We start from the raw sequence: 27455 nt of genomic DNA, 5'->3' as shown, positions 1-27455 counted from the left end.
GATTCTGTCGGACCGCAGATGTGAATGGGGCTGTCCTGGGCAGACCCGGGGTTCCTGGGCCCGGCGAGAGCAATGAGCTGTCCTGTTCTCACGGGTCTTCGATGAGAGAGCTGGGTCCAGCTGCCAGTGGAAACCCCCGTGTGCTTGTGCAGCAGGCCTTACCAGAGGCAGTCACAGAGGGTCTGCATCGCAGCACCCCCACCGCAGCCGGAGAGAGCGGTCCTCCCCACGTGCTCGCAGACAGCCAATGCATTTCAGTCCCTGCGGGGGTGGGGGTCGCGGTCAAGGGCTCCGCCCCTCCCCCTGCGGGCCCTGGCGCCTGCATTCCTAGATCTTATCTGAGGCCCTGGGCGGGGTGGGTGGGGGTCTCCTTCAGGTTCCTCTGCTGAGGCCTCCCTGTGGTGGGTGAGGAGAGGGGGAATCGAAGACATGTTTTCCCACGTGGACTCAGGGCTCTTGAGCTTTTCCACCCCTAGCACCCCTCCTCCATAAAACCGCCTGAGCCTTCTCCTTCTGGGCTCCCTCAGCAATGAGAAGACCCCCACGCCAGGGCTGCTCCACCTGTCCCGCCCCGGGGGGAAAGTGGGCCGGGGCACAGGTGCTTCCCCGCCGCGGTAAGTAAGTGATCGCAGGCCCAGCGGTCATTTTCCCCACGTTGCTGTAATCGGGCTCCCAGCTGGAATGGGTACTTGATCTTTGTAGACGGTGTCTGTGGCCGATGTGTTGGATTAAGAAATGCAGATTATGACCAGCGAATGAGGAGGGGGCAGTAGGCAGCCCCCGGACATCTGAGCCTCCCCCATGAGGCAGTGACACCCACCGGGTCATTCTGATTGAAAGCACCGTTTCACTACACCCACACAAAGGAAGCTGAGTCACATGATTGATTACTTACGGCGACGGGTGGGGAGCACAGTGACGGGAAGGACGGCCCTCCGTCCCACGTCACAGCGAGCAGGAGATAGGGCAGCAGCTACCTGTTACGTAAGGCATTACCTTTTTGAGGGTTCAGTTCTAAGTGGTTATTTCGAAAGACGTGCCAGGTGAAGCAGTGGGAACTTGAGGCGGGAACCCTAAACGTCCCAGTGTGCGCAGGGGTGTTGTACTGTGAAATACCCAGGCAGCAACTCAAAATAGCTGTTTTCTCAGCATATTCACCCCGTGATAAGACAGAAGTGTGGTGTTTTGCCCTAAACAATATTATCCTGTTTTCAGAAGTTTCACATTAGGGCCCTTATCTGCCTTTCCTCATCCAGCTGTAAAACCTCCAAACTCCTTTCACGTTTTTCTCTGGTAGCTCTGTTCTCTCTCCTCCTTCCCTAGCTGCCAGTGTTACATCCAGATTTCCCAGCCCTTTTATGCAAAAACAATTTATTTTTGAATAAGTGCTTTATGCTCCAGAACAAAATTCACGGTGAAAATGGACTCTTCTCTCACACCTCTGGCGCCCCCCCCTCCCCAAACAAACCACTGTTCCTGCTGGAAACTTCCAAAGAGTTCTGCCCATTAAGAAGCAAATACATATATTTTCTCTCTTCTATCTTTAACAGACAATGGTGACAGAAAACAGGAAATACTCTGCATCTTGCATTTTTCCCATTTAACAAAATATCGTGGGGCTGACTTGCGTTTCACAGCTACGTACTACTCCACCATGTGGAGATGTGGGTCATTGCTGTGACCCACTGGTCCTCATGTGGAAGGACATGGCTGGCAATGTTCTCCATTTCTCAGCTGTTAAAGCGGTGACATTGTGAACCATCTTGAAGGTGCACAGACAGCTTTGCACATGAAGAAGTGTACTTGTAGGATATTGTGGTGGCCAGAATAGCCCCCAAAATTGGCCACACACGAGTCACTGGAACCTGTGAACACGACATGAGGCTGGGGGTGCTTTGCATATATGATTAAGCTTTTAGACCTTAAAATAGGGAGATTATCCCAGATTATCTGGAGGGGCCCAATGTGGTAAGTGGAATAATGGCTCTCCAAACACTCCCATTTGGATCCCCAGAACCTGTGATTGTTCCCTTAGATGGTAAAAGGGACTTTGCAGATGTGATTAAGGGAAGGACCTTGAGATGGGGAGATGAGCCTGGATCATCTTTAAAGTGGAGGAAGGGGCCAGAAGCCAATGAGCAGTACAGGAAGCCTCCTGAAACTGGAAAGGGCAAGAAAACAGAATCTCTAAACTCCGAGTCTCCAGAGGGAACCGGTCCTGCCAACACCTTGATTTTAGCCCAGTGAGATCTGTGTCAGACATCTAACCTCCAGAATTACAAGAGAATAAATCTGTGTTAGTTTTAAGTTACTAAACTTGTAGTAATAGGAAACTAATATTCCCAGTCTATCACATGAGCCCTTAAGGAGTAGAGAATTTTCTCTGGCTGGAGGAAGAGTGATGAGAGAGTAGGAAATATTTGAAGCATGAGAGGGGTCATGAGGAAAGCCTAAGAAAGAATGGGGTGGCCTTTGGGAACAAGGCCAGGCTCCCAGCTGGAAATGGACCTTAGTCCTACAACCACAAGCAATGAATTGAGCCGACAACCTGAATGAGCTTGTCAGCCCTTGAGCCTCTGGAGAGGAATGCAGGCCTAGGCGGGTTACATAAAAAGCATGTGTTTCCTTGTGGCAGAGTAGTATGCAGCTGGAAAAAAGAATGAATCAGATCTGTGCTATATTATTAAGTGGAAGATGGGGAGTCTTGCATTATTATATCATTGTCATAGGTTAAAATAAAAGACATACGGAAGAGAGAAAATACACATGTTTGCTTGTTAATGTGTAGAATTCTCTGGAAGGATCTGCCATGAACCAGTAATACTTTGATCTCAGTGTTGTGAAGCTCTATGCAGAGGACCCAGCTGAGCCACGCTGCACCTAGACTTCCGACCTCAGAGTGTTGAGATAATTAATGGGTGCTATTTTAAGCCACCCAACTTGTGGTGATGTTATGAAAGCAATAGGAAACTAATACAGGTAATTTCTAAAAATTATATCTCTTCTAGAAGTGGGTCAAAATGTAAGTCCATACAGCAAAGGACACCACCAATAGAACAAAAAGGCATCCTACAAAATTCATAAATGACAGATCTGATAAAGGGTTGACATCCAAAATATATAAAGAGCTCACACACCTCAACAAACAAAAAGCAAATAATCCAATTAAAAAATGGTCAGAGGAGCTGAACAGAGAGTTCTCCAAAGAAGAAATTCAGATGGCCAACAGACACATGAAAAGATGCTCCACATCGCTAGTCATTAGAGAAATGCAAATTAAAACCACAATGAGATATCACCTCACACCAGTAAGGATTGCCACCATCCAAAAGACAAACAACAACAAATGTTGGCAAGGTTGTGGAGAAAGGGGAACCCTCCTACACTGCTGGTGGGAATGTAAATTAGTTCAACCATTATAGAAAGCAGTATGGAGGTTCCTCAGAATGCTCAAAATAGAAATACCATTTGACCCAGGAATTCCACTCCTAGGAATTTACCCTAAGAATGCAGCAGCCCAGTTTGAAAAAGACAGATGCACCCCTATGTTTATTGCAGCACTATTTACAATAACCAAGATATGGAAGCAACCTAAGTGTCCATCAGTAGATGAATGGATAAAGAAGATGTGGTACATATACGCAATGGAATATTATTCAGCCATAAGAAGAAAACAAATCCTACCATTTGCAACAACATGGATGGGGCTAGAGGGTATTATGCTCAGTGAAATAAGCCAGGAAGAGAAAGACAAGTATCAAATGATTTCACTCATCTGTGGAGTATAAGAACAAAGAAAAAACTGAAGGAGCAAAAAAGCAGCAGACTCACAGAACCCAAGAATGGACTAACAGTTACCAAAGAGAAAGGGACTGGGGAGGATGGGTTGGAAGAGAGGGATAAGGGGGGGTGGGGAAAGGGGGCCTTATGATTAGCATGTATAATGCGGGGGCACGGGAGGGCTGTACAACACAGAGAAGACAAGTAGTAACTCTATAAGCATCTTACTACGCTGATGGACAGAGACTGTAATGGGGTATGTGGGGGGGACTTGGTGATGGGGAGTGTCTAGTAAACATAATGTTCCTCATGTAATTGTAGATTAATGGTACCAAAATAAAACAAAAATTTAACTGAAAAAAAAAGGTAAGTGCATGTTAAATCTTGGTGGTTGCTACATTTTCCAAAGTTTTTGTCCATTTCTACCTCACCACAGTGTATAGAAATATTTGCATCCCCATTCTATAGCCAGAAGACCTATTTAGGTTGTCTATTCCTTGTGTGAGTTTTGGCAGATTATGTCTTTCAAGGAATTGGTTCAGTTCACCTATGTTATCGTATTTATGGCATGGAGCTATTATTCTTTTACTGTCATTTTAATGTTCCTGGGATCTGTAGTGCATTTTCTTTCATTTCTGACAGTAGTAATTTGTATCCTTTCTCTATTTTTATTGGTTAGCCTGGCTAGAGGCTTGTTGATTGTGTTTATCTTTTCAAATAACCAGCATTTGGCTTTGTTGATGCTCTCTGATTTCCTGTTTTCACTTTCATTGTTTTGGCTCTAATTTTTATTATTTATTTTCTTCTGTTTTTGATTTTCTCTTATTCTTCTATTTTCTTAAGATGGATGCTTAGATTATTGATTTTAGATCTTCTTTTCTAATATATGCATTCAGTGCTATAAATTTTCCTGTAGGCACTGCTTTTGCTGAATCCCACAAATTTTGATAAGTTGTGTTTTCATTTAATTTAATTTTAAAATTTCTCTTGAGATTTTTTTCTGATCCATGGTCAATTGAGAGTATATTGTTTAACCTCCAAGTATGTGGGGATTTTCCTGCTATCTTTGTATTATTGATTTCCAGTTTATTTCTATTGTGAGCTCAGAGCAGACACTGTAGGATTTCTATTTTTTTTCCATATCTTCTATCTCTGGAATAAAACCTGCTCCTGCTAATTAATAGATTAGTAGTAAACGTTAGGGTAGGGGAGAGTGCTAGTACATCTCTTTATTTGTTCAATCAGCTGTGTGATCTTAGAAAAGCCACCTGAACTCTCTGGACTCATTTATTCATTGCACAATAAAAGAATTGGAAATCACTGGCCAGGTGTCTTCTGGCTCCATATTGTGTTCAAGTGAAGAACAGAGGGGCCAGAAAGGAACCAAGTACATACAGGAGTTATCACGTGATAAAAATAGCATCACCTATAGAGAGATTATTCAATAAATGGACAAGTATATGAGCACCTTGCTCATGGAAAACAACACAAAAATAGATTTTCATCAAACTAAATGAGATTCAACCTTAGACATAAAAGAAACACAAAATGACGCTACCACATATGTTTGTTCAAAAGTCACACATACAGCTACCATATGACCCAGCTACCCTGCTCTGAGATATTTACCCAAGAGAAACGAAAGCAAACATCCATGCAAAGACTTGAACATGAATATTCACAGCAGCTTTGTTTGGAAACAGCCCAAATGGCTGTCTACTGGTGGCTAAACATGCTACATCCATATAATGAAATACTACTCAGCCATAAAGAGAAACAAATGATATGTGCAACAAAATGGATAAACCTCAGAATAATGATTCTGAAAGAAGTTGGGGAAAAGAAGTATATATTATATGTCTCCATTACATAAAATTCTAGAAAGCGGATCAGTGGCTGCAAGGAGAGGTAGGGAACAGGGAATTTACATCACAAAGGAGAATGAGGAAACTTCTGTGGGCAATAAATGTGTTCCCTATCTTGATTGTGGTGACGGTTTCACAGGTATAAACACGTTAAAATTTATCACATAGCATTCTTTAAATTTGTGTGGTTTGCTACATATCAATCATATGCCAATACAACCTACTTTTTTTAATCTACCAAGTGATCTCCTATTCAGCTACCAGATTGACAAAGATAAAAACGGTCTTCTGGCTATAGTATGGGGAAGCAAATATTTGCATACACTGTGGTGAGGCAGAAATGGACAAAAACTTTGAATGGGAAATTTAGCAACCACTAAAATTTAACATGCACTTACCTTTGACCCACTTTTAGAAGAGATATCATTTTTAGAAATTTACCTATATTAGTTTTCTATTGCTTTCATAACATCACCACAAGTTGGGTGGCTTAAATTAGCACCCATTTATTATCTCAACGCTCTGAGGTCAGAAGTCTAGGTGCAGTGTGGCTCAACCAGGTCCTCTGCGTACAGCTTCACAACACAGATCAAAGTGTTACTGGTTCATGGCAGATCCTTCCAGAGAATTCTACACATTAACAAGCAAACATGTGAATTTTCTCTCTGTGCCGACTGGAAACCACCACGTGAAACCTCACAAGTTTTCCTCCCAGACCCCTGACTGCGATTTGGGGAGGAATCCGGGAATCCAGGACTGTGTAGTCAGCAACTAGCGTCTCCCAGAGGAGAAGGTGGAGGAAGTGCTAATCACGGAGAAAAGCTGCCAGAGTTAGAAGGGAGGCAACTCCAGAGTCAAATGGGGCTAACATCCTCACATGCTGTGTGACTTTGGGCAAATGACTTAACATCTCTGTGTCCAGTTGGCAGAGAGACATCGCATTCTATGCCTGGGGAATCAGAGCCACCAGAGTGGGCCCCTGGCTCCAGGCCATTCTGATGACCAGCTGGGTTTGCCATCACCCCAGCCTACCACAGTTAGCCAGGGTAGGGCCCCCAACATCTCTGGCCTTGCTTACCCATGTCTACATTGTTACTGGCCAAAAATTGCACTTCCTTGTGTGTGCAATGGGCTGATGCTAGTTCCACTTGCAGGTGGTTGGTGGGGGCGAGGTAGGGGTTTGAGTCAATGAGTTAATACTTTGTGGAGTGCCTGATAAAGTATTATTATTTTTTAAATATATTTGACATACAACGTTGTGTTAGGTGTAAGGTGAACAGCATATTGCTTTGATACATTTATATTACCACACAGTTACCACTGTAGTATTAGCCAATACCTCTATCATGTCACATAATTATTATGTCCTTTAGTGTTGGGAACAAGTAAGATCTAACCTATTAGCAGGTCTAAAGTTGATAATCCAGTTTTGTTGTCTACAATCACTGTACTGTGTTTTAGGTCTTGTTTATTTACTTAGAACTATTATTTATCTTATTTATCTACAGATTGCAAATATACAATATTGTAATGACATTATTATCTATATTTGAAGTCCCAAGAAAATCTCTCCTTCATAAACTGTTCCCAACGTATCCCCAGCACATTCCAGAGCTCTCCTTGCTGCACTTCACATCCTTTGCACATGTATCCCATCGTCCCACTGGTATTTTAGCTCATCCAGTCCGGCCCCCAAGGATGTAGTTCTCTTCTTTTCCTGATAGCACCGAGCACCACCTGAACACGTCATGGGTCCCCTGGCACCTAAAGGGTGCTGGAGTCCAGCTCCAGCCGAGGTGTGGGTCACGAAGGAAAGGACAGCGTCAGCGAGTGAGATGAGTGAGGAGACGAAACACCCAGTTAAGGTTGTAGCATCTCCTGACATCAAGCGGCAGGGTCTTTATTTTTATATCTTTAAGGTTTACATAATGTTAAACATTTTTAAAAATCATGAATAATACAATCCTTTTCTGTCAGTTTACATAATTTCAGCTTATTACTCTTAAGTAAATATCATTATTTCTTCTAATAGTAGCCATTTAACATTTAATTTTTAACTTTCCCCTAGTCTATTGTGATTAGTAATTCATGTAGGCTACGTGCTTGGTGCTAAACAGAAAATGGCGTAAGACAGCGTGTGGGTTAAGCATGTGGGCTATGATTTTTACTATAAGACTTTTAGGTATGTGTCTAAGGTGTGTCTAAGGTATGTGTCTAAGGCTATATAAAGTTTAAGCAGGTTATATAAAATGCAAGCTATATGTCTTTTGGTTATTAAGTGTAACTATATTATTAATTAAATTCTATCTTACACATGTGGGTTGAGGCTTACATCTAAAATCTAGGGATGGTACACCTATCACCCATTCCTTAATATTCTCATGAATACAATAAAAAAACCTTATTCTTTCATAATATTCATTCCACAATTTCAGATGTTTACACCTTTTCTCCTGCATCTGCAGGCAGTAGGGCCTTGCAGTTCTTTTTATCCTTTATATAATAACACTAAATGTGCTCTTACTACTTTACTATTAATATAATAATATTTTGTCATAAATTTATTATAAATTTTTATATATGGGATATTTATAAATATAAATTTTCCTATTTTGCTCGTAAATTCTTTCTATGAGGGGAATACCAGAGGTGTCTTCTAAGATTATAAGCAACATAAGGGGGACGTTGGGCAGTGGGGACTATCCATCTTTATTACTTTGCTGTTTCATATAAATTTCTTGGAAAAATGGGTTTTTCTATGGGGGTTTTTCTGTGGCCCGGTTTCCCGTAACTCCTGGTTACTCATGTTTCAATTGTTACAGAAGGAGGAACAAACTGCGTCTAGTGTTGAGAGGCCCCTGCCGCACTTATTTGTGGCGATATGCCTGCAACAGATGGTCCCGCAACACTGCTTTTGTTTCCGGAATTGCTGCTTTGATCAATATTTGGGGTTATGTTATTTACTAGAGATGAATAAATCTTAAATACATAAGATTTCCCATATATAAGCCCAATCACCAACATCATAACTGCAAAACTAAGTGCGGGCATTAGCAGGGCCCAGCTGTGAGGTTTCCTGTTCCAAGGTTTCTTCCTCGTGCCTGGGGCTTGTCACACAGCACGAGCAGCGTGGCCCGCGCCAGAAGGGTCTCTTCGATCTTCAGCTCTGGGGGTTGGGAGCTTCTGAGCTCCAGCAGGGAAAATGTTTGAGATGGAGGAAGGGAAGGCAGAATTACTGGTTTTCAAAATAGGAAAAGAAAATGGCCCAAGCCTGAAAAGCATAATTGATTGTTTCCGTAAAACATATGTCAACCAGTCAATGGCATCTTAATTTGACCATTATATTTTAAAGCACATTCAACTGTCCATCAAGGGATGAATACATAAACAAACTGGTTTATATGGTCAATAGAATAGTATTCAGCCATAAAAAGGCATGAAGGGCTGACATGCTACAACATGGCTTGAAAACGTGATGCTCAGTGAAAGAAACCAGTCACCGAGGCCACATATTGAACAATTCCATTTATAAGAAATGTCCAGGGTAGGCAACCCCATAGAGACAAAAAGCAGGTCAGTGGTGACTTGGCTTGGATGATGGGAATGAGTGACTGCTTAATGGGCATGCGGTGTTCTTCTGGGGTGATGGAAATGCTCTGGAATTAGTTGTGATGGTCGCACAGCTCTGTGAATACACTCACCACTGCACTGTGCACTCTGGACAGGAGAGTTGTATGGTACAAGAGCTCAAAGAGTGGTTTACAAAAAGCACACTTGTGAGAAGTGAATCCATTTGGGGAGTAGCTAGTCCATGAGGCTGAGAGAGGAGGTGCCCAGGAAGTTGGCTGCCTGGAGCTGAAAAACCACAGGGCAGAGGTGGAGGGGAGTTTGGGGTGAGGAAGCAGAGGCGGGGCGGGGAGCTGATGCTGAGCGCAGAGCAGAGCCTCCCCGCCCCCAAGGCCCTTTGATGGTGGACAGCCGTCTCCGAGGCCTGCCTTCACCCACCCTGGACAGTGGGAAGGACAAGCTAAGAATCAGGTTTAAGAAATAGATGGTGGTGATGGGTGCACAGCGTCATGACTGTACTCACGCAATGCCACCAAACTGCCACCTCGAAATGGTGAAAATGGTACATTTTAGCGGTAGTAGACTCTCCCCCCCACCAAAAAAAATCAAAGTATCAAACCGTGTTGCCTTCTGTCCTAAGAGGTCCACTTACAAGGCTTGAAAAGGCAAACCTTTTCCCCCCAAGGCTGGTCCCCTTCATTGGTCGGAAGCCCCCTCCCTCCCTTCCTCCTGGGCGGAGAACTTGATTGGAGGCTTCTGACTGGCGGGGTCTTTGTCCTGGAAGCCCCCTCCCCCTCGCGTCCCTGGTCTGGGAGAGTGGATTGAGGCGGAGCCTGCGCCTTTGGGAAAGAAGGTTCCTTTCAGGCCTTCTCTCAGCTGCCCTGGGGAGAGAGACTGGTGGTGCAGGGCTCCGTCCGGCCAGCGGCAATGCTGGTGCCCACGGGGCTCCTTGGTCTGGCCCTGCTTTGGGCACTGGCAGCCTTGACTTCAGGGAACAAGTAAAGCTGCTGCAGTCCTGGTTCTGCCTGGGGTGAAGGGGCAGCAGCCCAGGTCCTCCTGGGACAGCGTCTTTGCAGCCTGATGCCTGCTTACCGGTCGCTCAGCTGCCTCCCTAGGTTTTGCCTTTCATGGGGAAAAGGAAGGCGAGATTACAGGTGGATCTCTCAGGTTCTGCTCCCATCTTCCTCTGACATCCTCTGCAAACTGGGGCCAGATCTAGGATCCTGAGTGCTAGAGGCTGACTTCTAGGCTTCTTGAGCCTGTGCGTGGGGATGCTTAGCTGTCTACAGGGGCGTGAGATGCTTGGAATTAAGCAGCTCCGTGTTGCAGACTTAACACGATGAAATGAGCTTATATTTGTTGTCTGTTTATTGCAGGAGGGTCTAGGCAGTACTAGCCGATAAAACTATAGTGAGAGCCAATATGTAGTTTAACAGTTTCTAGTAGCCACATTTAAAAAATGCAAAAAAAAAAAAGTGCAGTTAATTTTGAGACTATATTTTATTTGACCCAATGTATCCAAAATATCACTAGAAAAGATAATCAATATTTTAAAAAAAGGTGTTAATGACATATCTTTTCCTCTTTTTGAAATGCAGTGTGTTTTATACTTGGAGCATGTTTCGATTTGGATGTGAAATTTTCATTGCAAATACTTAATGTGTATTTAGACTTCCTAAAATTTAAGAATCGAAAGTCATTGCGTATACTGGGTTGCTTCAAAACCTACTTGAAAGTTTTCCCATAGCTGACTTTAATATCTGTTTTTAACTTGAATTTTAAATAAAGTAAAATTATATAAAATGGACAGTTTTCATAGTATCAGCCACATTTCAGATGCCCAATAGCCGTGTCGGGTGGCGGCTACATGCTGAATGGTGCTGGGCAGATCACGGCTGTTCGTTCCATTTGCTCTTTTAAGCACCTGTTTGAGTGGTACACAGTAGTGTTTGGAAATCTGCATTGGCTGGATAAATAAATGAACAGGGATCAGAACTGACATCTGAGAAAGCTGAGGCGAGACTCAATTTCATTGCCAAGGCGGTGGAGGTGCTGTTAATTTCAGTCCGTTTCAGATCTGCGCCTAGAAATGAGTAGGATCTGATTGGAAGGTTCATTGCCTCCACCCACTCAGTGTTTTCCCTGTGGTTGATTTATTAGTAGTATTGACTGGTTTTTGTTTCTCTGAAAACTTCTTTTAATTTAAATGTCTGTGTTTCTAAGCGCTTGAGAATTGGAAAGGGAACAAACTTGATTCACGCAGAATGCTCTTTGGACACACCTTGCCTCTGGAGCTCGCAGTGGATCGGGGCTTGCAGGCTAGGCTGCTTTGCAGCATAGCTGGGGGTAAAGAAGATGCAGGGGTTGTCGCTCAAGCAAACAAATAGAATGCTCGGGTCTCTGCACAATTGAGAGTTTGATGATTATGCATAAGCACATTTAATTTGTTGCCCGGAGTCCAAGTCACCAAAGAATGGAAAGTTGGAAGAGAAATCGATTGGGTTAAATGTCTTTGAAATGTGGCTTTTGTTGTGCCCAAAGTCGCGAATCCCAAGGAGACCACCAAGGAGCTAACACCGATCCAAAAGCAAAAGAGCCTTTATTCGAGCGAGCCCGAGCTCAATCTCACCCCAGTGCCAACACAGCGGCCAGGTGCCAAAGAAAAAGAGCGCATTTTCCCCAGAACAAAGGTTTTATGGGTTTCCAGGGCGGTTTGGGGGGAGGGAGGTGATGGCCGTGGCTCTGGCTGATTGGCTGGATCTAGGGGTAGTTGGTGGGGTGATAGGTCATGGCTCTGGTCAATTGGCAGGGTCTATGGGTGGTGGGTGAGCTCTTCGCTGACTGGAGAGGAGAGAGACCAAGCTCCGATTGGGTGAAATAGGATCCAGGTCCTGATTGGCTGAGGTAGGATCTGGGTCCCAATTGCCTGCTGGGAGCTTGCCCTTTCAGCTTTATCCATCGATATTCTACTTTAATGCAAAGAGCATTTTTATTAAATGAGACAAGACATTCGGGGAAGAAAAAATAAACCTGCCAAATATCCTACCATGTATCGTGTCAAAGGGTCTGAACAAAATGGTGTAAAAAAGAACTTTCCCCCATTTGGGGGACGTGTTCTTCTTTTCAAGGGATTAAACATGGGGGCATGTATAACGATCAACTTAGGCACGATAGGGTAGTTTTGTGGATGGAAGTGGTATTTTTGAAAAGCCGTCGTGTGGCGTGGCTGCAGACGGCTCCCCAGCTGAGGCTGTTCTGGCAGGGCACCCATGGCTCCCAGGAAAGGTCCAGGCAAGCGGCTGGCAGGGAAGACAAACGGGGGTTGACAGGAGGAGGAAGGGGGGCCCCCAGGTTGGGATGGGTGGACTGGGAGATGCTGACCCTTCCCAGGGAGGGCCTGGGGCCCCTTGCAGAGGGTCCTGAGCGGCCTGAGGCAGGCGGATGAGGAAGTCTGTAGTCTGTTCTGTTTATAGTCCGCTGTCTCCTGCAGTTTAGACGGCAGGGGAAGTGAGGTGTCCTGAGGCCCGTGGGGAACAGTCCTGGACAGCACCATTTACTGCGGCAGCCTCAAGGGCTTGCCTTTGTTGGTTAGATGTGGTCATGGAAGGCTGCACTGGGAAGAGACCTTTATGCTGAGACCTAAAGCAGCCTGTGAGTAGAGAGCAGGAGGAAGGGTGTTCGGGCAGGAGGGAACAGAAGGCGCAAAGGCCTTGCGCTGGAGAGAAAGGATCACTGTGGCCATAGAGGGAGATGTGGCCAGAGGGTGGCGCTCACGGATTCTGTTACGAATGCATGTGCGCCAGGGGGAGGAGACTTAGGAGACATTGAGCCAGGTAGGGATGCGATCAGATTTGGGTTTTTAAAAAATGAATTGTGGACAGGGGGGAATAAGTGGGAGGCTACTGCAACCATTTAGGCCAGAGGAGGGGTGACTTTGCCTAGAGTGATGACTGTGCAGGTGGAGACCCACGGATGGAGAGAGGGAAGTCTGCATTTGTACCTGGAATTGGCACACCTTGCTGGCATGTTGGACTCGGGTGTGGTGATAAGGGGGAAAGATGACTTCCAAGTCACCAGCTTGAGCAATGGCGGGGAACAGTGGTGCCAGCACCCGAGATGGGGAAGGGCAGGTTGGGTGAGGGGCACGCAGATCATTCCCAGCCCTGGGAGAGAGAGGAGAGCTGCCATTCTCTCTTCCTGTCCCCTCGGTCCCCGGGACCCTTACACGTCCTCCTCCACTCTGGGGTGGGCTGTTCCGTGCTTCCTTCTGGCTTTGCCCTGGTTCTGTCTAATTTGTGATTTATGAAATTCCACATTCCCTGGAGGAACAGGTGGCCTCCTGCCTGACAGTGTGCACAGGCGGGCGAGACTCTCAGGAGACCTTACCACACTGGGGACAGGGAGCCTGGGACTGGAGGACCTGGTGGCTGGAGGGAATGAAGCTCATCAGCTGTAATGTATGATTAAGGGCAAATCCTCAGGCCTTGTCCACATTCCCAGAGAGGCCAGTTCGGAGAGGTCACTTGGTCATCAGCAATCAGAGAAGCACACAGCACTCCAGGGTAAAATGCCATAAACATCCCAGCCTCCAAGGGGAGGGTACCTTGAGGTCCCCAGGCATAAACGTTTTTGTTCAGGTGATTCCATTTGTATCTTGGGTGGAGCAGGTGACAGAGCCGTGGGGAAAATTCTTTGGAGAGCGAGAAGCTTCTGGAAATGTGAGGTGGTTGTGTGAGCTCAATGAAATTGACATGAAAATGCTAATTGAATTGCCAGCCCAGGGGAAGAGTGGGGTCCCATAATTAATTGGGTTTCACAATAGTATTCCTGGCCTAAATAGACAGGTAGAGAGGTGCAAACCTCTCTGCTCCCTCAATCGGCCCTTCTTCAGAGCAAGTACTCCCCCCCCACCCCCGTCTCCAGTACTCCAGGGCTGGCGACTTCACAGCGCTGTCCTCTGTCAAGGATGAGGATAACCTCCCTCCCCTCACACGCACTCTGTGTCCACAGGCGGTAGGTGAGGAGTCAGACTATCAAGGTTTGAATCCCAGCTGTGTGACCTTGGGTATGTTAGTTAACCTCTCTGAGTCTCAATTTCCAGTTCTGTCAAATGGAGAAAATAAAAGTGTTCACCTCAAAGCTAGTTACACCATTGAAAGAATTAGTGCAAAAGTAGATTGGTGGTTCTTAACGCAGATGATTGCACCCTCCCCCAGGGACATTTTGCAATGTCTAGAGATAAGGCTCTCACAACTGGGAGATGCCATGGACATCTAGTGGGTAGAGGCCAGAGATGCTGCTGAACACCCTGCCGTGTGCAGGATGCCCCCACAGTAGAATATGCAGCCCAAAATACCTAGAGTGCCACGGCTGAGTAACTCCAAGATGTGTAAAGCTCTTAGAAGGAGGCCTAGCACATGACAATACTAGTTAACACTGATTAAGCACCTACTGTCTTAATTTTCCTTTTTACCCTTGTTGGGATATGCAGCCTCCCCCGACTCTGGGAGCAGGTAACTCATGGTCCTAATGGAAAGAGGGAGGTGGGAGCAGGGATGTCTAAATACCTTCCAGAGTTGGGTCTCAGAGGGTGATGAACTGTCAAGGTAACAGTGCCCTCTGTCTGCCCTTCAGGGTCAGCTGATCCCCACCTCCTGGTGGGCACCAGATTTACCTATTGCTTCTCCACTAACACCAGCACAGGCCTGCAGGCGACCCAGGTGGAGGGCAGCAGCCTTGGCCTGCAAGGCTTGGTTATCCTCGATGTGCTTGGGCCATGCCAGATGGCCTTATGGGTGGGTGTCTTTGGGCAGCCAAGGGGTCACATTTATTCTGGGGAGGGCCGAGGGGAAGTCACATCCCCTAAGTTTCTAATTTGCCTGGTAAATGGAGAGGAGTTTTCTGAGGAATCTCAAATTCAGCAGTTGAGGACCCTGGAGGGTGACATGGGATTGTGGTGCCATTTGGGTTGTAGGAGGTGTCACAGGAGGCCCAGGGGGCGAGTGAGAGGGGTTAACAAGAGAGGGTATTCCTTGGAACAAGCAGAGCCGCAGGATGCTGGTAAGCTGTAGCCTTGGCAGAACTGAGGGTCACAACTGGGGGACCTGCAGGTCCCAGGAGTGAAAAAGTCAAACCATGTCAAGACCCTGTAGACGAAGGAACAGGCTGGGGTAGAAACCCAAGGCCTGGATGGGGCTTCCTGGCACACTTTGTACTGGACACTGGCCTTGCAGTGCCTGGGCCCACAGGCTTATATCAAAGACAAATGGTAAGGTGAGCGGTGCTGGGGGTCCTGGACTCGGTCAAGGCAGAATCATGAGCCAGACTCACTTGATGGCTTTAGGCTCTTTTCATCGAGATTTTCTTGAAGCTCCACCATGTTCTCATGAGTGGAAGTATCGCTGCCTATTCTTTGTCCTTTTTCTATGACTCTTACTGGACAAACCCTCCTCCTCCTGCATAAATAGCCTGTTAGTTTTCACTGAAGTCTTACCTCGTGCTTGAGAAGCATTTTTGAACTGGCTGGAGCACCTGCTGTTAAGAGTTTCTCGAACTTTTTTTCCCCCCATGTTGACCACAGGATGTTTTCCATGGGTTGGCTCCAAGCTGCCTCAGAATTCTTAAAACTAAAAACTACCTAAAATGTCTGTTCTGGCAGAGTTCCCACTTTTTTTGTTGTTTGTTTTTTTTTTAGAGTTTTCTGTTATTCTTTCATGTCCATCAAAACCTGAGAAATCATATTTTTGTCCTGCACGGCCAGTTTTCACAATGCAGGTGGTATACTGCAGTTTCATTCATTTGCTTGGTTTTTAGAATTTAAAAAAAATTGATGATGTCAAATGTTGGCAAGAAAAGAAAGAACGGACTTATTTTTGTAAAAATGGAAATTTTGCAGTAACTCAGGAAGCAATCAATTAAATGTATTTTTGTGTAAAGAGTATGAAAATAAGTATGCAGAGCAACGAATTTTCACAAACTAAACATGCCTGTACCCCCACCACAGTTCGGAAAAATAACCTCCCTTATTCTCTGTTCTGGTCGTTTCTCACAAAGGCCTCCTCAGTTCTGGCACCATAGGTTAGTTTTGCCTGTCTTTGAATTTCTCTTAGTGGAATCATACACAACGTTCTCTTTTGTATCTGGCTTCTTTTTATTCTTTTAAACATTTTTTATTGTGGTCAAATATACCATTTTAACCATTGTAAGTATTCAGTTCAGTGGCAGTAAGTACATTCAGTGTTGTGTGACCATCACCATTGTCCATCTCCCCAGATTTTTCACCATCCTGAAGAGCAGCGTTGTACCCCATGAGATGACCACTTCCCATTCCTCGTCTCTATTCCACTTTCTGCCTCTGGAATTTGCTTAGAAATGAATTTGCTATGAGAACCTCATATAATGGAATCACGTATCACGATCAATAGGTGGTCTCTGTGTCTGACTCCTTCCACGTGTATGTTTTCAAGGTTCATCTACATTGTGGCATGAGTTAGAGCTTCGTTCCTTTTTTCAGAAATGTATTTTTTATTGTGGTTAAAAAAAAGCCACATAAAACCCTTTCAGTTATTTTTAAGTGTACCGTTCAGTGGGTTGTTATAAAGATCTATATATCATCCATGTCTGTAACTTTTTGAACATACGAAATACAGTTTTATTGGATAGCTTTCAACCGAGTCGTCAAACAGTGAGGGTGTCGAGTGTGGCTGAGGGAGTCACGGCCAGGACAGCCTCTTGATGCCAAGCAGAGCTATATTTTATCCTAAGATGTCAAGCCTGGGTGACTGGGGAGATGAAAGACTCGCTTGAGGACAGGGAGCTGGTTTTGCAGAGACAGAGGATCGGCGTTTATACAAGATGAATGAGGACTAGTTACTTTGGAAAAGTGAAATCATAGGCAGTGAAACTCATCTGTAGGGTAGTATATAGTGGTGGGCATATGTCATTGTGCATCTGTCCAAACCCATAGAATCCGCCCCCGCCCCCAAGAATGACTCCTAATGCAAACTAGGGCTTCGGGTGCTAATGACATGACAGCGTAGGCTCATTGATTATAACAAGTGTACCCCCCTGGGGGACGCTGCTGAGGGAGGAGGCTGTGTATGTGGATACAGGTATATGGGAAATCTCTGTACCTTCTGCTCAATATTGCCATGAACATAAAGCTGCTCTAAAAATAGTCTGTCTTTTTCAAAAAGTGTAATCAGTTGTGTTAGGGAGGCAGGTTTTAGGGGTGATTTTATTTTTTCATCTTTAGGAAGTATCTTCTTGTGCCATAAGCATACGTACACGTGCACACACACTCATAGCGATACTGGGACATCCAAATCTTTTATTCGTGGTGGGCAAGTCTTTTGTTGTTTGCTTTGCCTTCGTAACATATTTGTATTTATGCTAGAGGGCCATAGGCATCTCTCACCCAGACTTCCAAGGGCCTTTTTGGACAAAACGAGAAGCTAATGAGACCTTTCTGAACATTCATCAGGGACCGATAGACCCCTGGCTATATCAGTTGTGTGCCCCTTGGAGATACTTGGCATCCACCACCCAGGAACTAGAACCTTCTGTTTAAGGGAGGCCGCTCTGCCTAGCCCCTGCCCTGGGCTGTGTATCACGTGGGGCCCAGAACTGCCTTGTGGGAGGAGGTGCTGGGGACGCCCTGGGCTGTCCCAGGGGAGGTCACCGACTGACGGCACTTTGTGCTTCAGCTGCAAGGCTTCCGGGTGACCTCCATGCTGGGCTCCGAGGTGGCGGCTCTGAAGGAATCCCAGAGTTTGAGGTCAGATGCTGGGCCTCGCCTCTGATGGCGCTGGCTGTATGAGCCCTCAGTCCTCCTCCATCGGCTGCTGGGCCCTGGGTGCACCGAATTGGCTGGGAGAACCCAGTGAGGCCGACCCCTTTGCAGCAGGAAGATGCCCTCTCCGACTGAAGTTCAAAGCGGGGTCCACCTTTATGTTTTGGCCTCGTTAAGCACCCAGACCCTTGATGGGGATAACGGATTTGTCATGATGTAGAAGCCTTGAGTGACTCCAGAAAGCCTCAGTTGACCTTCCCTTACCTGGTGAAAGGACCTTGCCCTGTATTTCCCTGCTTGTCACCCCCAGGATCTGCCAAGCACATCCGGGCATCATGCTTAGCACATTCCGGGAGATGCTGGGCACCCAGTGAGATTTGCCCCTCACCCCTCCTTCCTTCCGTCTGCCAAGATGGGGGCTTCCTGGAGACCCATGGCCCCTCCCTTCAAGAGCTAAGCCCCCCTTCTGTGACCCAGCCAAGCCTGGAATTCTCCCTCTGACTTGTTTCCCAGGACTCCCCGACAGAGGCCTCAGTGCAGCCACCAGCCTGAAGACCACCAGCCCATCTCCGCGGATCCCTCTTCCTTTTCTATTGCAAATTCGTTTGTTAAAAAATAAAGCCTTTGTGCAGGGATGGGGATGCTGCTGAGGGGCAGATGGACCCCACTGAAAGGCTTAGGGTGGTCTCCAAGGGGCCAGTGAGACCTACTGTCCCCGGGCTCCTCGTCACAAATGCTAAGTCACAGGGCTGGGGTTTGTCAGCTCCTTGAGGCCAGACTGACATTTGCTGTCCTGAAAGAGGCGGGCGCCATTGGCATTTCTCTAGCTCAAGGCCTGAGCCCCAGGCGGCTGTCCCCAGACTGTACTGGGAGCTGGAGAGGGGGCAGGGACCTCCTGGGGAGGTACCTGTAGGGACACAGCTGTTCCTCAGGGTTCTGTCTTGCTGGCTGGTGGGGTTAGGGGCTTACTTGGCTGGTTCTCCTTATCCGTGCGGCCCTTCCATCTTCTATTCCGACCCACTTCTGTGGGGACTTGAGTGTCAGTCACCTCCCGCCCTCCTCATCCCCTCCCCTGGCAGGTACCAGACGCAGGCTCCTGTCCGCCAGGTGGGGAGGGGAGCGAGGAGCATTGGGCTGAATTCCCGTGCCAGCTCCTCCCTGATTTGCTGTGTGGCCCCCTCCAGGAGCTCCCCCTCTGTGGGCCTCGGTTCCTCACCTCCACAGTGACTGAGTCTGTCCAGCTCACGGTTTCTGAGACCTTTGACCCCGAAGCCCACCTGGGCTCCAGTCCCAGCTGTGGCCCCGAGCGAGTCACTTTACTGCTCTGAGCCTGGGTTTCCTCATGCTGAGTTCATCCCTGGTGAGCTGGGAATATGAGGAGCCTTCGGATTCAGGAAGCTCTTGGAAGCTCGGCTGTTCATTATTTCATGCTGGGCTCATCCACGTACTTTTGGTCCAAGTGGCAACAGGCTGGGGACTTCCTCTTACGTTGTTTGATTCAAAAGTTTCTGGAGAGTCTAGATGAGGGGGAAGCAAAGCCACTGATGTGGGTGCTTCCTGTGGGGACTGACCTGTACGAGGTCAGGAGGAGCAGGGGTGCCAGTGGGCCCAACAGTGAAGAGGTGGCCTGGTGCTATAGGTGGGCACCGCCTGATGCCCGCCCTGCCACCTGCAGCGCCGCCCTGTGCCACCACCTGCTCCGCTTCGTACTCCATGCAGGGCGCGTGGCCCGCCTGTGTCCCCACCACGCAGAGCAGCGCTGGGTGCTGAATGTCAAGTGCGCTGTGCTGAGCCTCCTGCAGGGCCGCCCAGGGGCGCATGGCCCAGAGACCATGAGGAGGTGAGGCCCGGAGCCCAGGGAAGCGGGTGGTGGTGCAGGGGTGGAGCACGGGGCTGACTGGGTCCGCTCTCCCAAGGTGCATGTCCTGGGCTGGTGTCCCACCACATACCAGCCATGCGGTGCCAGGCTGCACAAGACCAAGGACCTGGCGTGGTGCTCCCCGCGATCCCAGGCCCTGCCCCGGGGAGGAGGTAGGTGGGCGGAGCCTCCACCCACTCCTGCCCCCAGTGCCTCCCCACCCTCCTCCCTTCCCTTGCCTGCTGTCTCCGCCCTCCCCTCTCCTCTCCTGTCACAGCTCCTTCCTGCAGACAAAAATGTTTTGCAAATAGTACACGTCTGAATAAGGATAGGAGCTGATCATTGTTCACATTAACTAATTACACAAAGTCCTAACGTCTAGAGGCTGAGGCAGGACTTTGCTGACATCAGTGTTTTTCATTTTCAAGCCGAGGGTTGATGGTTACTCCCCTTGGATTGCTGTTTGCTGGGCTTTTTCCTGCTCTGTTCTTCCGTCTCTGACAGGCTTTGCTGTTGCTACTGCGCAGATGGCCGGGGAGGGCTGAAGCTGCCGCCCGGCCCCCAGACCTGGCCCTCCCTGCCGGCCTCAGGGGCCCCAGCCGGGCCTGGCCCGAGCCCCCCTCCTGCTGTGGTCCAGCAGCCCTGCCTGGCCCCCATCTGACCTGCGTGCAGAGTTTCCAGGCTGGGGTGCCAAGAGAGGCCTCCTGCACGAAGCCGGACACCCGGGGGGCCCCTCTCTGGGGAGGGGAGTGCTGTGCCGATGTGGACCCTTTCCTGGCTAACGTGCTGCACCAGAGGTCCCCAGGTCCAGCTGTCACAGGTGACCGAGGGGCGGGGCGGTGGGCGTGCACACGGACCCTCCGGCATAGGCTCCATTTCTTTGTCCCTATCTGGAGAGCTTCTAACCGTTTCTGAAAATGGCCATTGTCGGGAGAGTCAGCCTCTTTCTAGAAGTTTCTCGAGAAGTTTCTGCTTGCTCTAGGGATCCAGGTTTGCTCTTGGCTTTCTCTCTGGGGTATCCTCAGTAGAGAAGGAACTCCTGGTTCCCAGCTTTTGTGGGCAAATCCACTTTACATCTGATGACCCTTCAGCCTGACCACTTTGAGGAACAGTTGACTTGAGCTTCTGGATTTTCTGGATTGTTCTTTATAACATATAGCATTCCCTGGAGCTTAGCTCCTGCTTGCAACTTTGCATGGAAGTAGCAAGCAAGGCATGCATCTGGGGAAGAGAGAGCTTTTTTCACGATCAAAAAATGGTTATTTGCCTCAATAATGAGTAAGAATGGTGAATTCCTTTTTGTTTTTGAGGTATAATCAACATACAAGAATGGTTAATTCTTATTGCTGGTAGTTTGAAAGGATTTACTATGGACAGTAGCTGTGCTGAGTACTTTATGTGGATGACTGACGTTAGTTCTCATCCTGAGCCCATTAGGAAGGTATTGCTAATAGTTACACTTGCAGATAAGGAAACCATGGCTCCAAGAGGTACAATGATTGTCCAAGGTCACATAGGGAAGGGCTGAGACCAGAACCCAAGTCTGCTCTACAGCCCTGGCTGGTGACCCTGTTTGCCTCAGAACTGGCCCGTGGAACACCCTCTACGACCTCCGCCTGACCTGCCCCCGAGCCCCACCTCAGGAACCTAGTGGTTCCCCATGGAGTTGAATGATTTTCCACTTTTTCTTCAAACAGCTTTATTGAGACATAATTCACATGCCCTACAATTCATCCATTCAAAGTGCCTGTTTTCGAGGCCCATCCATATTGTAGCAGGTGTCACAACTGCATCCCTTTTTGTTGCTGAATAATCTTCCATTGTCTGTGTGAGCTTTCATGTTTTCTGTCAGTCCCAAGGGAGACAGTTTATTTGACCATCCCCTACTGATGGATGCTTCCCTTTTTTTGCTGTTAGCAGCACTGCCGTGTTTCCCTTGTGCGTGTCCCCCTCACCTGTTAGCAGAAGCATGTGGACGAAGCACTGGTGGTGGGTAGGGGTGGCCCCTGGGAACTTCTGCTCACTCTGGCATTCCCCCATTTGGTCATTTCATCCAGTACTTCCCATCTCAGATCCAGGTGATGGAGACTTAACTCCGAGCAGCCTGTCGTATGAGTGGGAAGAGACACTGTCCCCAGCTACTGTGTCCACAGTGGCTGAATCAGGAGGAAACTGTGCTTGGCTCACACCACGAGTTTTGAGGTAAGTGGCTTCTTCAGCCCCAGGTCAGAGTCTGTCCTGGGCCTGGGTCCCTGGGACACCTCCTTTTCCTGCCAGTTGCTTTATGGCCCACCCTCCCAGATATTTAAGAGTTGGGTAGCACCCTGCACAATCGTGCCTGCTTGCAAAAGTAAAGAAGAGGAAAAAAATCTAGCTGGTGTGTGCCAAGCCTCGTGCCCCACTGCAGACTGAATGTGAGCAAAGAGGAGGTCTTTTTTCTATCTGTCTATGGGCAAACAGGCTCAGCTTATAAACCTGTCCCATCCCAGAGATCTCTTGGGAAGTTTCTAGCCACACCCAGGCCTCAGCACAGAGGGCTTCTCAACAAGCCCCAGGCGAGTCAGAAACAGAAGGCCCCGGCCTTCCCTGGAAGCCATGGCTATATATTGTCAAGGCTGGACGTGATGTGCTGGTGTCTCAGCTCAGAGAGGCTCAGGAGGCTCTGAGGCATCTGGGTGGAACCCCCTTTGTTACTGATGACAGTGTCTCTAAGAGTACCAGGACCACACTCGGATGACACCTCCTCCCTCCCTATTCCATGCTGAAAGAGAACCAGATAAGCTTTGGCACTGTCCCTGGGGAAGGGAAACGGTGTGCTCGGGGCCCACGCACAGGCTGCCTCCCCACTCTGCCCTCCTGATAGAACCTTCCGTAGTCACCACAGCAGTGTTCCCGCCGGCAGGGCCCAGGGTGGCTGGTTCCCAAGCTGTGAGCTCCCTGCTGTGTTCAGCACAGACTCCAGTGTGGGGGGAGACGGACATAGCCATGGCAAATGAACGCGAATTTTAGCCACTGATGGGCACCGTGAGGGGGCGGAGTGGGGATGTGGCTGGGTGGCCACTTTAGACCAGGGGTCTAAGCAGAAGACATTGGGGCAGTCGCTTGAAAATCCAGGGGCAAAGTGCTCAGAAAAGAGAGTTTGGAAGGGCCGAAGTCCTGAGTCTGAACTGAGTGGTCGGTCGTGTTTTGGGAGCAGGCAGGCCAGCCTCACTGGGCACAGACAGTGAGAACCAGCTGCAGGGTCAGGATGACTTCCAGAACATTCTAGACACGTAGCGATCTTTGTACCCTCTCTGCTGTTTATAGCTCAGGGCTGGATGTCACCAGGAACATTTGGGGACACCCATGCGTCCACCTTTTCTGCCCTATTGCAGCATTGCTGCTGACATTATGCAAGAACCTCAGCCTTTCCTGAGGGGCCTTAAAGTCGCTGGCATTTTTCTGATTCAGGCCTCAGGGCTTGCATGCTGTGGAGTGAAGAATGGCATGCTTTTTCTTTGATTCCAAACAGCCTGGGTTGGTTCACATTTACTTGTTTATTTGGGACGCTGCCACATAAATACCAGTTTCACTGGCTGCTGCACGGGACTGAGGACTTGGGGTTGGCTGTGTTCCCAGCACAGACAAAAATGGGTCTCTCAGGGTGTGAGGAGGGCTGGGCTCCCATCTCCAGGTCTTGGCAGGGCACCACCCCAGCCCCGCCCTCCAGAAGTTCGGCCTTCCAGGCGGCACTGGGCACAGGGGCTTCTCAGGTGTGCAGACCCCAGCCCTCGATATTCTGACCTGGCAGGTCGGGTGGGGCACTGGTTGCCTGGGTGCACAGCTCTGCATGTCTCGGCGCTTCTCGTGTGGAGTCAGGGCACAGAAGGGTGCTGTGGGGCCAGTGTCCACCAGCCGCAGCTCAGATCCAGAGCACCTGAGGTTCAGAAATGCCTCTGTCTGGAATTCTCAGCACTAGGGGCCCTCAAGGGTATCACTGCCTGTGTGGGGTGGAACGTTTGTTCATGAACTTGGAGGGGATGGGCCAGAGGCACCAGGCTGGAGTTAGCTGGCCTCAGTCTCCGGGGTCTGGGCTGAGATGGTGCAAACCTCTGTGTCCCATCTGACTACAGGAAGCAGGTCCAGGTACCCAGAGCAGGGGACATGATCAGGGACACCCACAAAGGTGTGTGAGTGTCCTGAGCCCCAGGGGGCTGAGGAGGAGGCTTGGGGGACAAGGTGCAGCTGGCATGGGAGGCAATTTTAAATGATGGATGGATGGCCTGGGAAGGCCTCGCTGAAGAGGTGACTTTGGGTTACAACCTGCAGGAGATTCAGAGCGTATGCGTGGATACGTGGGCACCCCAGGGCAGGAGGTGAGCCCTGAGGTCGAGTTTGAGTGGCAGTGAGGCCTGTGAGACTGGAGCAGGGTGGGGAGGGCAAGAGGGGGGGAGGGTCGCCCCCTTAGTGCAGCACACAGATCACTATTCATTGGGGTAAATGGGGAGCCTTGCGGGGTGTCACGCAGAGGAAGGAGGTCACCATCTGAGGGGCATTTTAACACTCGCATTCTGGCCAAGGGTAGAGTGTAGACTGAGGGCTGGGCAGGAGGCCAGGTGCCCTGTTAAGCGGCTGCTGCAGGGACACACGTGGGACATGAAGGTGGCGAGGTCATCGGTGGGGGCCGGGGGGTGGGGAGAATGTATAACACAGTCGAACCTTCAACACAGCTTGGAATTGTGCAGGCCCACTTCCACATGGATGTTTTTCAACAAATGGAAGATTTTTTTGGAGATTTGCAACAAGTTGAAAAATCATTTTTTTTAGCTTCATTGTAGGAATACAGTGGATGATACATTTAACATACAAAATATGTATTGATTACATCATCAGTAAGGCATCTGATCAGCAGTAGGCTATTAGTAGTTAAGTTTTTGGGGAGCCAAAACTTACTCATGGGCTTTTGACTGTGTGGGAGGTCAATGATGCCAACTCCCACGTTCTTCAAGGGTCAACTGTACGTGTATAATATTTGAATATATATATAGCGAGTATCTTTTGGCTCTACTGATTACATGCTAATTGTATATAGAATACGTAGTGAATATATGTTGAATAAATGCAGACTATATATTATATATGTGCGTATGGAATGCACGTTGAACACACACACAGACACTCATTAGACAGTCTGTGTGGGTGTGTCTGTGTAGCAGAGATGCCCCGGCAGTGGCTCTTCACTCTGTGGGCTCACAGCTTGCTGTTCTCCTGAATCCTTGGTCCGGGGGTGCCTCACGGGAAGTCAGGGCGGGCCATCTGCCTCACGAGACGGTGCTCCAAGCCATAGCTGGTGGCCAAGCCAGCTGTCAGCCTGGGCAGTCTGGCCCATGGCAGGGTCTGCACGCAGGCACAGCTGGCGCTTTGAGCAGGACTGTTCTGTTGTGGGGCCATCCTGTGCACCGCAGGCCTTGGCCTCTGCCCACCAGACGCTAGCGTCACCCCGTCCCCATGGTGAGAACCGAGTGTCTCCAGATGTTGTTGGAAGTCTTCTGGGGTGAGCGATTGCCCCACTGCGGACTGCCTGCAGCCTGTGCTCTAACCATTGTGCCCCCGAAACTCACGGCACGCCGGGAAGCCGCAGGGCCGGATTGTTTCCTGTTGTCTGGCCCCAGAGCACCCTCTGACCCCTGACCAGACATTTCCCCTGGCAGAGGTGGCTCAGGACAAGGTGTGCTGCAAGCCTGAGTGCCCCTTCCCAGAGACTGGCAGTGCCAGCCCCAGAGAGCACGGGGCAGCTGTCTTATATTTATAGCACCAGAAAGGAAGTAAATTGTTCCCACTGGGGAGGTGCTCTGGGCCGGGGGTAAACTGCTGATGAGAATGGCTTTTCAGGGATGCCTTAGTGCACGCCGAGCAGCTCCGTGGTCCCCCTGCAGGCCTGGGGACCTGCCCGGTTGCCAGGGACCGACCTCATGGGCTTCAGCTTGGAGTGCCTTTGCCCCCCACTCCTGCCCCCACTGTTGGTAGGCAGGAGACAAGATTGGCCTTTCAGCCTGGAAACAGAGCCAGGACACGGTGCTGAATGGAGAGCACATTCCCCAGCCTGCCCGCCACAGAGAGAGGCCCTGGAGTTTCAATGCGGGGGCAGTGGGCTGGGGTGACCAAGAGCGTCCCTCAGGAGTGCAGAAGGCTGGGAGAGAAGCAGGGCGAGCCAGCTCCCCTGGGGTTCGCCTGGGAGAGGTCATGGCTCCTGCTGCCATTCTGGTATTGTACCAACAGGAGCCTAAGTTACAAGCATTTATTAAATGGCAGCTGTGTACAGCCAAGCCCTTGGGAGACAGGCAGACAGTGGTGCACCAGAGCTGGCCTGTGCTGGCTCTTTAGCAGGTGGTCAGGTTTCCAGGAGTCCTGCAGGCTGGTTGTTAAGCACAGCTATCATTAAGGATTCAGTTAATACCTTCTTGCAGTTAAAATGAATCGTATCAGAAACATAGGTAAGGAACACTCAGAATCGTCACCACTCAGGTACTTCACTGCATTTTACTGTTATCTTTGCAGTTGAGGTTGTTGGGGTCTGTGCAGCTGCTCTGTGGACTCAGGATGAATGTTGTGCTTCTGGAAGGCTTTTCCCGGGTCTTTGTTCAGTGACAGTGCTTGAATAGGCCATAGTGGGATGTTTGCACTGTGGAAATTGGACAGTGCTACAAATCACAGCTTGCTTTTTTTCCAGAGTTGAGTATGTGTTTAGGAGCTGGATGGCCTGGGTTCAGGTCTTGACTCTGCCATTTAGTAGCTATGAGGCCGCTGGCACCTGGCCCTGAGTGTCACATTCCTTCTCTGCTAAGTGGGGACAATGACAGCCATTCACCATAGGGTGTTGTGAGGTCAAACGAGACGGTGCACACAGCGTGCCTTGAGCAGGGCCTGGCGCACGGTACAGGCTCCATCGCAGTGACCGGTGGTCGAGTCGTGGAGGTGTGATTGTGCATTCTCTGTTGCAGCAACAGCTTCTCACCCAGCAGACAGGAACCTCCCATTCTGAGTTGGCCTCTCCCTGCTGGAGGGGACCCAGGATGAGCTGCCGTGACCCCTCCTGCTGGGCCTGGCCCGGGAATGCTGGTCCTGAGCCGACACTTGGGGCTGGAGGCCCCCCCGGAGCAGGGGGAGCTCCCCTGGGTAGACACAGTGCTCTCCTGTGGGAAGACGCCCTGCTGGCCACAGCAGCGCACACATTTGCTGGAGGTCTTACGGGAAAGCATGTCTGAGTCCGGAGATTCTCCGCGGATGCTGGGGAAAGGCAGCCGCCAGTGGGAGGGAAATAGAGCTGAGCCCACCAGTAGGCAGGCAGCAGGCCCAGGATTGAAAGTCCCTGAGTAGCTGCCCCAAACGGGGCTGACAGAGTCGCCGAGGCGGACAGCAGTCAGGGCCAGCTGTGATGGTGGTGGTGGCCCACCCCAGGGGCTGGCTTGTGTGTTCTGCATGAGGAGACAAAGGCGGAGCGAAGGACTGCCACCGGCTCCGCCAACAGAAGGCGCATTGTGGGACTGTGGCCCAGACCCTGGGAGGCAGATGTGCTGCTGGGAGGGGCAGGTGGGCTGAGCTGGCCAGCGAAGGG

The 27455-nt window shown here is 49.2% G+C and overlaps 1 protein-coding gene across 1 annotated transcript in view; it reads left to right on the top strand.

Moving 5' to 3' along the window:
- Positions 1–9859: 9859 nt before the first annotated feature.
- Positions 9860–27455, top strand: part of LOC108393822 (uncharacterized) — a 113287-nt gene continuing 95691 nt past the window's right edge. The window contains 10 exon segments of the mRNA XM_073214154.1: positions 9860–10203; positions 13515–13571; positions 14847–15007; positions 17918–17988; positions 19679–19840; positions 19916–20105; positions 20366–20584; positions 20586–20681; positions 21762–22017; positions 22020–22070. Of these exon segments, the coding sequence (XP_073070255.1) occupies positions 10140–10203; positions 13515–13571; positions 14847–15007; positions 17918–17988; positions 19679–19840; positions 19916–20105; positions 20366–20584; positions 20586–20681; positions 21762–22017; positions 22020–22070 (1327 nt within the window). The 5' untranslated portion in view covers positions 9860–10139.

Source organism: Manis javanica, chromosome 10 (genome assembly GCF_040802235.1).
Source record: "Manis javanica isolate MJ-LG chromosome 10, MJ_LKY, whole genome shotgun sequence".
In the NCBI taxonomy this organism is placed as follows: Eukaryota; Metazoa; Chordata; class Mammalia; order Pholidota; family Manidae; genus Manis; species Manis javanica.
This window is presented reverse-complemented; position numbering and strand designations above follow the sequence as displayed.